Raw genomic sequence first — 13,641 nt, forward strand, 5'->3', positions numbered from 1 at the left:
GTGAGCCCTAGTTCTGGACTTGCCCAACATCGGGAACATTATTCCCGAATCTTGTCTGTCTAGTCCCATCAGGATTTTATGTGTTTCTATGAGAAACGTCCAGGTGTAAGTTTCTAATGATTGCTGAGGTTGCCAAAAAAGCTTGTGAGAATTGAAACTGTATTTGCACTTTAAATGTAAAGCAAAATATATTTACAGTGTAGTGCACCCTACCTCCACTGTTCTTTCTGCCTTTCCTGAATACACAGAATTCCTGCAGAAAGGTGGTTCCACTGGTAGTCATAGAATCCCTACAGTGCAGAAGAGGCCATTCGGCTGATCGAGTCTGCACCAACTCTCTAACACAGTATCTTACACAGGCCCTCTCTCTTGCCCTATCCCTGTAACCCCACACATTTACCATGGCACCTAACCTACACATCTTGGGACATTAAGAACAAAGAACAGTACAGCACAGGAAACAGGCCCTTCAGCCCTCCAAGCCTGTGCCACTCATTGGTCCAACTAGACCATTCGTTTGTATCCCTCCATTCCCAGACTGCTCATGTGACTATCCAGGTAAGTCTTAAACAATGCCAGCGTGTCTGCCTCCACCACCCTACTTGGCAGCGCATTCCAGGCCCCCACCACTCTCTGTGTAAAAAACGTCCCTCTGATATCTGAGTTATACCTCGCCCCTCTCACCTTGAGCCCGTGACCCCTCGTGATCGTCACCTCCGACCTGGGAAAAAGCTTCCTACTGTTCACCCTATCTATACCCTTCATAATTTTGTACACCTCTATTAGGTCTCCCCTCATCCTCCGTCTTTCCAGGGAGAACAAGCCCAGTTTACCCAATCTCTCCTCATAGCTAAGACCCCCCATTCCAGGCAACATCCTGGTAAACCTTCTCTGCACTCTCTCTAAAGCCTCCACGTCCTTCTGGTAGTGCGGCGACCAGAACTGGACGCAGTACTCCAAATGTGGCCTAACCAGCGTTCTATACAGCTGCAACATCAGACTCCAGCTTTTATACTCTATACGCCATCCTATAAAGGCAAGCATACCATATGCCTTCTTCACCACCTTCTCCACCTGTGCTGCCACCTTCAAGGATTTGTGGACTTGCACACCTAGGTCCCTCTGTGTTTCTATACTCTTGATGGCTCTGCCATTTATTGTATAACTCCCCCCTACATTAATTCTTCCAAAATGCATCACTTCGCATTTATCCGGATTAAATTCCATCTGCCATTTCTCCGCCCAATTTTCCAGCCTATCTATATCCTGCTGTATTGTCCGACAATGTTCATCGCTATCCGCAAGTCCAGCCATCTTCGTGTCATCTGCAAACTTGCTGATAACACCAGTTACACCTTCTTCCAAATCATTTATATATATCACAAATTAAGGGGCAATTAGCATGGCCAATCCACCTAACTGGAGCACCTGGAGAAAAAACTTATGCAGACGTGGGGAGAATGTGCAAACTCCACACAAACAGTCACCCAAGGCCAGAATTGAACCTGGGTCCCTGGAGCTGTGAGGCAGCAGTGCTAACTACTGTGCCACCATGCTGTCCTCTGGCATCTTTCTCAATCTTCCATCCTTTGTACTAAAGATTGAATATTGGTGGACAATTCAACAGTGGAGAATGTCAGAGCAGGCTCTGCTCCTGTCTTCAATTATCATCTATGTTCAAACAATATCTAAATGGCATCATGGACAGAAATTAGGAATAGCTACTATTGTTGATTTTTCCTTAATTTGGTTATATTGAGGGAAATTTTAGGATTGCATTTCCATCCCAGCCGAGAACAGCTATTTCAACTTCGGCAATTGAGTCCAGCTCCTCCTGATTTGTGTAGCTGAGTACCTGACTGATCAGCGCAGTTCAGATTGGCGCCATTAAGGGAGCTCAAGTACAGACAACACTAAAAAATGAATATAATGCATGCACAAGACAGGGGACAACTCTAGTGGTTCATTGCATTGAATATCAACACTACTCCCAGTCCTCAAGAAGTTAAACAATTACAATACTAATGCGGAAACTTTTCTACTTGCACAGGCAGGACAAGTGCAAGAATGCCAAATTTCAAACAATCACAACAATCTATATTACAGGAGATGAAAGTGTTGATTGGTTGACATGTCTACTCCGACTGGCCAAGGAGTTGCCATGGAAAAATTGACTCTATTTGGCCAAGGAGGTACGATGGAGAAAGCAACAGGAAACTGGAGTCCATTAAATTGTTGTGTTAGTTTGAAAAGTGACGGTCGTGTGTTTGTCCTGATGAGTGGAAGATGAAAAACTTTGGCAACATATCCCCCTTTTCACAAAAGTGTTGATATTTTCAAAGGCATTTTCACAAGGAAACCATATTTATGAATACAATATAAAACAGCAAAAATTTCGATAAGTCATTTATAAAAACAATTATTTAAAAAGATATAATATATAAAGAGGGAGGATTTGGTGGGATAAACTTTAGCAGGAAGTGTACAAATAAAATGCATTTTAATCGTTGTGTCATCATGCACAATTCAGTGGGGGGGATGTTAGGTGTGTTTTCCTGTCCATTTAGCATTATGTGCATTGGAAGATAAGCAAAGCGACGGCAATTGCTGAATACTAGATCAGTGAGCAGCTGGTTGACAAGAAAGGCGATAATAATCAAGTAATTGAGGCTCATCTTCAAAAGACTATTAAAGCTGCGGTCTTGCCATTCACTGCCAAAAGAAAAAGCAGTAAGGCATCTTAACGCACCACAAGCCTATCTAGCAGGCAAAGTCACCCAGCGACTGCTGCATAAGGTCGGGCTAATTATGACATATTGCAACATGCAGCATCAGCAACAGAAGGAACTGAAATGTGGTGGTCAGAAGCGTGGATTCAAAGTGAACCAAAAAGCAATCCGAAAAAGTCATCACAGGTGCTCTCCATAGGGTAAGAGTGATTGGCAGGGTGGCTGGGGGCGGCGTTGGGAGGGCGGGGGAGGGAATTCTTACCACATTTTGAAAGTCTGCCAGTCAGCAGCTGCATACAGTGAGAAGTTGCTGGATTACAGGAGGAGAAAGGTACATGTTTCTTTACTGCATAAACCAATAAGCTAAGACATGAAGATGTAGACAAATAAGTCACACTAGGTCACGAATAAAATGTTATCCTTTTTTAAAAAAATCCCCAGGATGTTTATTTACGGACATGACCCCATTTGAACTGTATCTGTTGAATGGCAGATCTTCTTAGATTTAAATAATTCACTCTTCCCAAGGATGGTCGTTGCAAGGATGGTGTGATTACAAAATCTCAGTGAATACCAAAATGGAGAGAATAAGGAGAAGTGAACATGGGTCATGAGAGAAGCTGAGAGATGTGGAATAGATAGATCACGCACACAGATATCATGAGACTATACGGTCGCCATTAAACAAGGATGGAAAACAATGGCAGTGGAGGTGTCAGAATATTCTATTTAAACACTGTTAATGTTACCCAGGATTTCAGAGGGAAATCGTGCTTATATAGATGAGGCAAGTACGTTCAAATGAGCTATGATTTGACTCTAGTTCCAATTTAGAAGCAGCGTCCAACACTATCTGTAACAACTTCCTCAGATCACCCAAATAGAATTAGTTACAAAGATTTTGTGAACCTCAAATACAGTTTACAAAAGTAGATGGTAAAAAGCAAGTTACTTGGTCAGTAATTCAATCTTTTTTTGTATTTTTTTTTTAATTTTCAAAACCAAATTTACAATTAGGAAATAAATCTTTACAGATTTCCACAGAACAGAAACATGAATGAGGACAAAAAACAGTAAGAGTTTTTTCCCCCCTCGTCACCTGAATAATTGCTTTGAACCATCAAGGGTTAAGTAAATACAGATAAAGTGTGACCTTGGCTGACCAAGTTTCCAGCAGAGGGGAATATGATTTGCTCCGGGATTAATGGGGACTTTCAGCTTTGCTATTCAGAGAGCTGCCTACACAATGTTAGCCTGGCGGAGCGACCAGAAACAACAGCAATGATGGCCACAGGATGATTGCTGTATTAAAAATAAACCCACACCTTGTTTCATTGGCAGAACTTGTTTGAAATTTATTCTCCAACAATAAGGAGAATGTTCAAAATGATATAATTGCGTATACCGCATTTACAAAAGGACCCGGTTGCCTGGCGTGGAAAATCGTCCCTTAAAGGGACCACTTGAAAAATCCCACCACAAGCATTTAAAAACATCAGTGCTTTTGGATATACATTGGCTGGAATTTTACTGTCCCACCCACCACGGGAAGCAGAGCGGGCCAGGGGCGGAACATGGAAAGGTCCGTTAAGGTCTCGAGTGGGATTTTCCGGTTTCAGGACAAGCGAGGCCATAAAATGCCGCCCATTATGTCAGAATGTCATCACAACAACCATCTATTTCTGTTAACCTACTTGGTTCAATGTTGGAGATGGCTACATAATTAAAGAATTGTTGTATATAATTTAAATAGAGCAGGTGGTCAATTCCTGAAATTCCTCCTCATTCTCCCAATCTGTGGATTGTATCTACTTTCAGTTTTTTTTTTACTTTTCTCACAGAACTTTTACAAATCCAGCCAGGAAAATTCGATCCAGTATTCAATCTTTCAAACCTTAGAATAATTTGCTGCATGTTTTAATACAGTAGGTATGAGATGAAAAACCAGGAGCAGATCCAATTTTTATTGCTTTTCATTTATTTAAAGTTTACAAAGGAGTGTCTCAAACTTTGGGACCCAACTTCAACCTTTTCCTCTTACTAGGTTGCGACTCTGCAACTCACAGTTTCTAATTGGGGTTATGAGTGAACTGGCTGATGAGTGGCAGCGATGTATTCAAATTCAGTTAAAGGGAATTAACCCATACAATATAAAATATTCTAATCACTAAGAGTTCTGAAAAATCAACCAAATTTTAAAAAATGAAAACCAAACTTTTCACTTCATCGCTACTGCGAGGAGATTTAAAACAGTTTTAACAGGCTGGGAAGCAACATTAAAAGTGGGAGATGTCTAGGATACATGGAATGACTTGACATGTTGCATGCTCTTAGGCAAATACTGTAAGCATACAGATGGCATCTATTTAGCACATTATTCATTTTGAGAAAAAAACGTAATATTTACCAGACAACTGTTGCACAGAAGGCTGGTCATGTGTGCTTAACAACTGGACCTGAATTGTTTCCACGACTCTTTTGAACCGACGACTTGGACCTATTATTTGGAGCAGAGAATGAAAGGTAAAAGGAATGAACTCTGTATTCTCATTACAAGCACAGCACGTTCATCCACATAAACACAGAGTGTCATTTATACAGGACATCATATCTGATTTTTTTAAGCCTGACAACTTTCTGAATCTCACACACTTAACATAATAATTATCTGCATTAATTTCATCTATATTTCACTAAGGTTTCTATGAGTCAGTGATGAAAATTAGTTTCTGATTAAATGTAATCATTGGTACGATTTTTCAATCTCTCCAGAGAAGATTGTTTACTCTTCTAATAAAATAAATAATGTAGCAAATACCATCTTGTTTATTTGGATTAATATCTACACTCCCCCACTCCTAAAGACATTAAATACTGTGGAGGTTTTTTTCCCCTCCAGAGTCCGGTTCACCTGCAGCAGTCTGCCCTAGTGTCCATCCTTCAGCTGTGAGTCTACTGACTATTTGGGTATGGGGGACATTACAGTCAAACCCGTTCCTGTTCTCACCCAACACACATACAAACACGCAACTTTCCACGTGGGCCCAGAGGAGCAACAGTGACCTTGGTCACCATAGGTTTCAGTCCTTCCTACATCAGCGATATGGCAATTGCTTGTAGTGGCGGCACGGTGGCACAGTGGTCAGCACTGCTGCCTCACAGTGCCTGGGACCTGGGTTCAATTCCCAGCTTGGGTCACTGTCTGTGCAGAGTCTGCATGTTCTCCCCGTGTCTGCGTGGGTTTCCTCTGGGTGCTCCGGCTTCCTCCCACAATCCGAACGACATGCTGGTTAGGTGTATTGGCCATGCTAAATTCTCCCTCAGTGTACCCAACCAGGTGTGATGACTAGGAGACAGTAACGTCATTGCAGTGTTAATGTAAGCCTACTTGTGACTGATAAATAAAGAAATAAACTTTACTAATGTTGTCCAATGGAAATCAATTAACTCAGTATAGTGAGAATCAAACCTAGGGTCTTCTGGCTTGTGAGATTCACAGTTCAGAGACTTTAACAAGTACAATGAATATATTTTTTCTAAAAAGAATAAGAACTTTAAGAGTGGCTTGAAGACAATTACCAATTGATAAGATTGGTCTTTAGAGAGGTGCCCCGACATAACACAAAACAGGATCTTAGCAGCTGAATAACCTGAGCTTCATCTTGACTATCACTTTAAATCCAAATTCACTCAATGGGTATGCCTTTGCAGCCCTCTCACAGACACTACAGTTCACAAACTTCACAGTAACTGATCATTGTGTCTGGGCACAGAAAATGAGAATATTGGAACTAGTTCCGCATATCTTTTTTGGCCAATGCTAGTGTCATAGAGATAGAGCTATGGAGCGGTCAGTGTACACACTGTCCCACCCTCCAAGCTGGAGAGAGAACTGCCTGACTGAACTAAAACCCCCGACCTTCCGGGGACCATCTCCCTCTACTGGTTGATTTAACACCACGGTGGTACAGTAGTTAGCACTGCTGCCTCACAACACCAGGGACCCGGGTTCGACTCCCGGCTTGGGTCACTGTCTGTGTGAAGTTTGCACATTCTCCCCATGTCTGCGTGGGTTTTCTCCGGGTGCTCCGGTTTCCTCCCACATTCCAAAGATATATGGGTTAGGTTAATTGGCCATGTTAAATTGCCCCTTAGTGTTAGGGGGATAATCAGGTTAAATAGATGGGGTTACGGGACCTGGTTGGGATTGCTGTCTGTGCAGGTTCAATGGGTCGAATGGCTACCTTCTGCACTGTGGGGAGACTAGTCTATGAGATAAGTGCTTTTTAGTGAAGCAAGTTTGTATCCTTATTTTATGGAGTTAACACAAGACCTCGCCCATTGATTTTCAACAGTCTGTGATAGAGGGGTGGCGGGAAGAAAGACACAATTCTTGCCCTCTGCTGAATTGAATCTGTTAGTAGGGGGTTACAGAAACATTTTAAAAAAAAATTTTCCCTCACTACTTTCTTCAGGGAAAGCACCTTGCTTCTAACTGTTAGCTCTATCTATGGTCTCTTGACAAGTGTGATCAAGGCTTTTTGGGTGTATTTTGAATCCTTTGTGCCCAATGGAAGCCAGACCAATGGACAGTTAAAATCACCCTGGTCTCCTACCCACCCTGCAGCTGCTGGGGAGTTGACATGCTGCTCTTTAACCTATGCCACTGTGGAGCTGGCCTCTGTGGAAAATGGCAATGCATTTCCTGCTCAGCCAACCAAGTGAGGAAGTGGATTGGGGATCCACAAGATTCCTGCAAACGTTCGTAACCAATCACAGGAACACTTCTGGGACAGTATAGCAGTCAATTCCGTAGACTAATCTGCTCTCAGTGGGCAATACTGGGCTACATGAATTCACACCACTTCACACTCAGAACTGGTAAAGTTTATTTATTAGTCACAAGTAAGGCTTACATTAACACTGCAATGAAGTTACTGTGAAATTCCCCTAGTCACCACAGTCTGGCGTCTGTTCGGGTCAATGCACCTAACCAGCACGTCTTTCAGAATGTGGGAGGAATCCCACGCAGATACGGGGAGAATGTGCAAACTCCACACAGACAGCGACCCGAGCCGGGAATCGAACCCGGGTCCCTGGCACTGTGAAGCAGCAGTGCTAACCACTGTGCTACCATGGTGTTAACTTAACCAGTAGAGGGATATGGTCCCCGGAAGGTTTGGGGGTTTTAGTTCAGTCAGGTAGCATGGTTGGTGCAGGCTTGGAGGGCCAAAGGGCCTGTTCCTCTGCTGTAATTTTCTTTGTTCTTGTTTTTTGTAAATGAAACCTTGGAGTTAAAATAGTCTTTTCCTTGCTGCAAATTTTGAAACAGTGTGTAGGGACGGATGAAACCTCAGCAAGTGCCTCATCATCTTACTAGCACAATTGATAAGCACACAGGGACGCAACACTCCAGAATACTGAACAATGAAGTAACTACGAAGTATTTGGTACATTACTTCTCTGCATTAGACTAAAACTAAGATGAATGACACAAATTGCATGATGAGTCATTTAGCATGAAAATGTGTTGGTGCTGCGAGGAGATTGTTTCCTCCTTCCCAGGAGTGAAGTTGGCACTTGCTTAACGAAAGGCTGTCAGATATTAGCAGTTATCATCTCTGGGCTCTTCCATTGTGCAGTACATGTGATTTCACAATTCCCTGCCTTCACCAATCAAGTCAAGTTATTGTCCAGGTATAGCTGAAACAACTGTCACATTGAATGCAGTCAACCAACTAAGTTTTCTTTTGGAAATTGTCCTTAAAATGCAACATTTCTTTGAAGCATTTTGGATAGGAACTCTTAACTTCAAGTCCAAAGGCACTGAAGGGGGATTTGAATTTATGCAAACAGCAAATCAAATGGGGGCAATGCTATCTTGAGCAGATATTGTTGGCAACTTGTGGCTGAGATGCCAGAGGTATAGCTTCTTCTAAAGTGAGACCCACACAGAGGTATCAAACATGCTACATAATTTTCATCAAATGGTTGATTTTGAATGGTTCTAGATAAAAGTGAAGTCAAGTTTATGTATTAGTTACAAGTGAGCTTACATTCACACTGCAATGAAGTTACTATGAAAATCCCCTAGTCACCACACTCTGGCGCCTGTTCCGGTACATTGAGGGAGAATTTGGCATGACCAATTTACCTAACCTGCACATCTTTGGACTGTGGGAGGAAACCAGAGCACCCAGAGGAAACCCACACAGACACGGGGAGAACGTGCAAACTCCACACAGACAGTGACCCAAGCCGGGAGTCGAACCCGAATCCCTGGTGCTGTGAGGCAGCAGTGCTAACCACTGTGCCACCGTGAGATATATGCAACGCTTCTTAAAAACAACCTCAATCGAAAAACAACAGAGTACCTATATCACTGCGATTTAACATGCGTTGGAATTTGTCCCCCAATTTATCTATGAAATTTATGTCTTGCGACAGAAATCGCGATGGATATTTAAAATAAATCCAATCAGGAACCCAGGTACTGATTTCACAAGACGTTTATAATAGACTGAAGCTTTAGTGATACAAAAAATATCCAGTCTGCTACCAAAATCATCCTTTCTAGCACCAAAATCATTTTTTCTGCCACCAAAATCATTCAGTTTGATATCATAGCCCAAAGAAAGCTGTTGATTTGCAATTATTTTGACTCTGACCTACTTTTCCTGTCCTATGTCCCTGCTCATTAATTCCTTTGCATTAAGTTTTACATTTTTTCTGTAACTTTTTCCACAAGTAGCATACTTAAAAGATTTCATGTGGAGGCCTCCCACGCACCAGCTTTGGTTTTGAGGAAGCATTTCCCAGTTTCTGAAGTTCTGCAAGGTTCTGCTGTCAATAGTCATGTGGGGAGGGGATACTGGGAGAAACCTCTGGTACAATTCTGTACACATTTGCAACTCAGTAAACTTTACAGACGTGAAAATCAAAGTTAGTGGAAATTTAATTGTCATTCATTACTCACAAGTTATATAAATACCACAACATGGTTTATAGTTTCCTTCACTTCCTACTAATGGGGAAAGTCACTGTGATTTTAATGCGTGTTTTTCTCACTGGAAGAATGACATGCCTTTCTAATTGAAACTCATCTTAACTTCATCAAACCTACATGCCTCTGTCTTTATCTGCCAAGGTTATGTGTCAGTTTTTTGATCGATTGTCTTTTGCTTTCAACAGGTTCATGTCTCCTGCCTCTCTGCTTTTTTACACGATCTTTGGTGACTTTGAGATTAATTTGCGGGTTGATCCAATTAATTTTCTTTTGCTCGCTCATCACTTGTAAACATTAGAAATTTTGGCCAGTGACGCTTTCTTACTCTCGCCAGAAGTAAAATTCATCCAAATTATTCATTGCGGTGTCTAACAACATTGAAAACAAGGGCAAGTGGAACCTCATTAGAGAACTTGTACACCCTCATACACTCAATTCCAGCTCCACTGGATACACTAACATCAAAATCAAAGCACTTATGTTTACAACATTAACGTTTCTGCACAATAGTAAACTCACAGAAAATTCTCAACAAAAGCTTCTCTGAATAGCACTTTTATACATTTTCTGAAATGTAAACGTGATGGAATAAGAACATTAAAAATAATTTTCATGGTGGAAGAAGGTTAACAATTAACCTGTCAGTGACAATTATGTACCTTATTTTTTTCAACCAATCACTGTTTCCAAATGTCTGTCACCCCTGGTCGATGATAAAATGATTTTCTTTTATTGTAATCAACTAAAAAGAAGCACTCTCCAAATTTGGCCACACATGACTAATTTATTTTTAGCTAAAATGCTAAACAAATTGAAGTGAATATGCGTTTCAAATCAAGCCCAACTTGATTTAGATTACCTTGGATACAACATTATGTGAGCAATTTGAGAGATATGACAGAATGCACTCCTCAAGCACTCATAAAAACGGCAAAAGACTTGCTTGTGATTTTGCAAGAGTACACTTAAGGCCAATATTCCTCCCCCTATTCATCTTGTTTATAATTAAAGTTGTGACGCAAAATGATTAGAAAATTCTGCTTCAAGTGAAAAATGAAACTGAATTTTTAGCACACAACAGAATTCAGCTCTGATGCTTAAAGTGCGGGATTCTTTTGATGCTGTTGCTTGCTACCCAAGCGTTCTTACTGAGTTCGCTTGAATTTAATATGCATATCCCCCATCTGCTTCTGTGACTGCAATAACATAATAAATCACTGATGACCTAAAGAGACACAGAATACAATATTACACAGGAATGAAACATTATGCATAGGTTGCGGTGATAATCAGTGTATGTGCAAGAGGTCCTTCCCATTTCCCTTCCTGCTATTAATAAGGCTACTCCTGCCCCCATTGCCTTTGTCGCTGCTGTTACCTGACAGCAGTGTGAAGGTGACTGAATAAATTCCATTCTCCTTCCGTGCCTCATTGCCTTCTGTGTAAGTGATGTCCACCTGGAATTTAACTGGCTTCTGGAACACAGCTGGGCCCCCAGTGGACTTGTACTCTGCTCGGAAACTTGTCTGAGACATGACACTGTGACTTAGGCTGGGAATCTGAAATTCAGGAAAATAATATACCATCCATTAATGATAGTGAATTGGGGTTTAATTTCTTTAAGTAACATACATGCATATAATGAAGAACCAGACATTTCAGACAACACAGTCAAAATCTTTTAAATAAATTAGTCACTTTCCAATGGCTACAGTATAGTAGATGGAAGTTTTACACTAGCTCTTCCACTATTTTCATAGAACCATTGAAGTTTACAGAAGAAGGAGACTTTTCTGGCCTTCATATTTATGATAGTTCTTTGCTACAGCTAAACAAAACTAACTCTACTGCCTTGCTCTTTTTCCATTACCTGTATCTCCCTATGCTCCCAATTCTCCCTTAAAAGATGCAATGGTTTATACCTCAAACACTTCCTGTGGAAAGGCATTACATTCTTTAACAACCTCTGTGCAAAGTAAATTCTCATGGCCGCTCTCCTTGTTCTCTTTAATCATTTCAAAATGCTGACCCCCCTGGTCACTAATTCCCCAAATCATGATCATTCTGTCAAACCTCTTCAGAACTCTAAAACATGCTATTACGTTTCCTGCTGGTTTTCTATGCTCCTGTGGAAGTAGCTCAATTCTTTCCTCAAAACTATGCTTTTTCACCCCAGGCATCCGCCGAGTGAATCTACACTATACACTTTCTATTACTTAAATGTCTTGTCGATAAGCAAAATCTAAAACTGTGGTCTACTCATCATAATTCTACTATCTGTTTGCTTGTCTGCTAACCAACTTGTTATCTATGCTGTTCCAGTTCCCGAAACAAACCGTCTGAAAGATTATATACATCACGCCATGCAGTGTATGCGGCACGGTGGCACAGTGGTTAGCACTGCTGCCACACAGTGCCAGGAACCCAGGTTCAATTCTGGCCTCGGGTCACTGTCTGTATGGAGTTTGCACATTCTCCTCGTGTCTGCGTGGGTTTCCTCCGGGTGCTCCGGTTTCCTCCCACAGTCCAAAGATGTGCGAGTTAGGTTGATTGGCCATGCTAAATTGACCCTAGTGTCAGGGGATTAGCAGGGTAAATACGTTGGGTTATGGGAGTAGGGTCTGAGTGGGATTGTGGTTGGTGCAGACTCGATGGGCCGAATGGCCCCCTTTTGCACTGTAGGGAGTCTATGATTCTATTCTATATTCAAGAATCCAGTTTGTTATTTCTTCAAAATACTCTGTACATTTGTCAGACACAATTTGCCATTTAAACAAAAGCAAAATACTGTGGATGCTGGCAATCTGAAATAAAAAGTAGAAAATGCTGGAAGTACTGTTCTGGCAGATTTTGTGGAGAGGGAAACAGAGTCAAAGGGCAGAATTTTATGGCCTCGCTCGGGCGAGACCAGAAATTCCCGCCTGAAGTCAAAGGAGATTTCCATTGTCGGACCCTCGCCCACTCCGATTCCGTGGCGGGCGAGGTGGTAGAGTTCCGGCCAATATTTCAGATCAATGTCATTTCATCCAAACCTATTTTTTGCTTCTGAAAGATTAGATGACAGAAGTTATCATGGTTCAAAGCCAAAGGGAGTGGTAAAAGGGACAAGTAAAGAAACAAAATGTGGATTTCGAGGAGGTGAGAAAAAAAGAGAAATAAGGAAAACAAAACAAATGGTGGCAGAGGCTATGATCCAAAATTGTTGAACTCAGTATTGAGTCCAGAAGGTTGTTAAATGTCAAGTTAAAACATGAGGTAATAATCCTTGGGTTTGCATTGAGCTTCACTGGAACACGGCAACGTGTAGGCCAAGTATAGAAAGATCAGAGTAGGCACAAGGAGGGAATTAAAATAACAGGACACTAGAAGCTAAGGATCATGCTTGCAGAATAAATGGAGATGTTCCATGAAGTGGTCACGCAGTCTGCATTTGGTCTTCCCAATGTAGAAGAGAGCACATTATGAACAGCGAATACAGCACACCAAACTGAGAGTGCAAGTAATTTGCTGCTTCACTTGGAAGGAATGTGGGGTCTTGGATGGTGAGAAGAAAGGAGGCAAAATTGCAGGTGTTACATCTCCTGCACTTGCGCCAAAAGGAGCCAAGGGAAAGGGAAGAAGTGAAAGGGGTGTCTGAGGTGAGGACCAGGGTATTGCCGAGGAAACAATGTTACATGTTGCTGAAACGGGAGGGCAGAGGTAGATGTGTCTGGTGGAAGTGGCAGAAATGCAGGAGAATGACCCACTGAATACAGAGGCTGGGAGGCAGAGATGGTGGAATGTGAGGACAAGGGGTAACATATCTTGCTTCAGTGAAGGGAAGGGGAGAGAGAGCAGAAGTGTGGGAAAAGAGACAGACACTATCAAGAGTTCTGTCAACCATGAGGCAGAAGGAGATGGGGGGAA

The 13,641-nt window shown here is 41.8% G+C and overlaps 1 protein-coding gene across 1 annotated transcript in view; it reads right to left on the reverse strand.

The window, feature by feature from the left end:
- The window catches only part of LOC144498863 (serine/threonine-protein kinase BRSK2-like), a 638,052-nt gene that overhangs the window by 62,775 nt on the left and 561,636 nt on the right, over positions 1-13,641 (reverse strand). Inside the window, 2 exon segments of the mRNA XM_078220644.1 lie at positions 5,137-5,226; positions 11,114-11,294. Coding sequence (XP_078076770.1) covers positions 5,137-5,226; positions 11,114-11,294 — 271 coding nt within the window.

The sequence above is a fragment of the Mustelus asterias genome, chromosome 9 (assembly GCF_964213995.1).
Source record: "Mustelus asterias chromosome 9, sMusAst1.hap1.1, whole genome shotgun sequence".
NCBI lineage: Eukaryota > Metazoa > Chordata > Chondrichthyes > Carcharhiniformes > Triakidae > Mustelus > Mustelus asterias.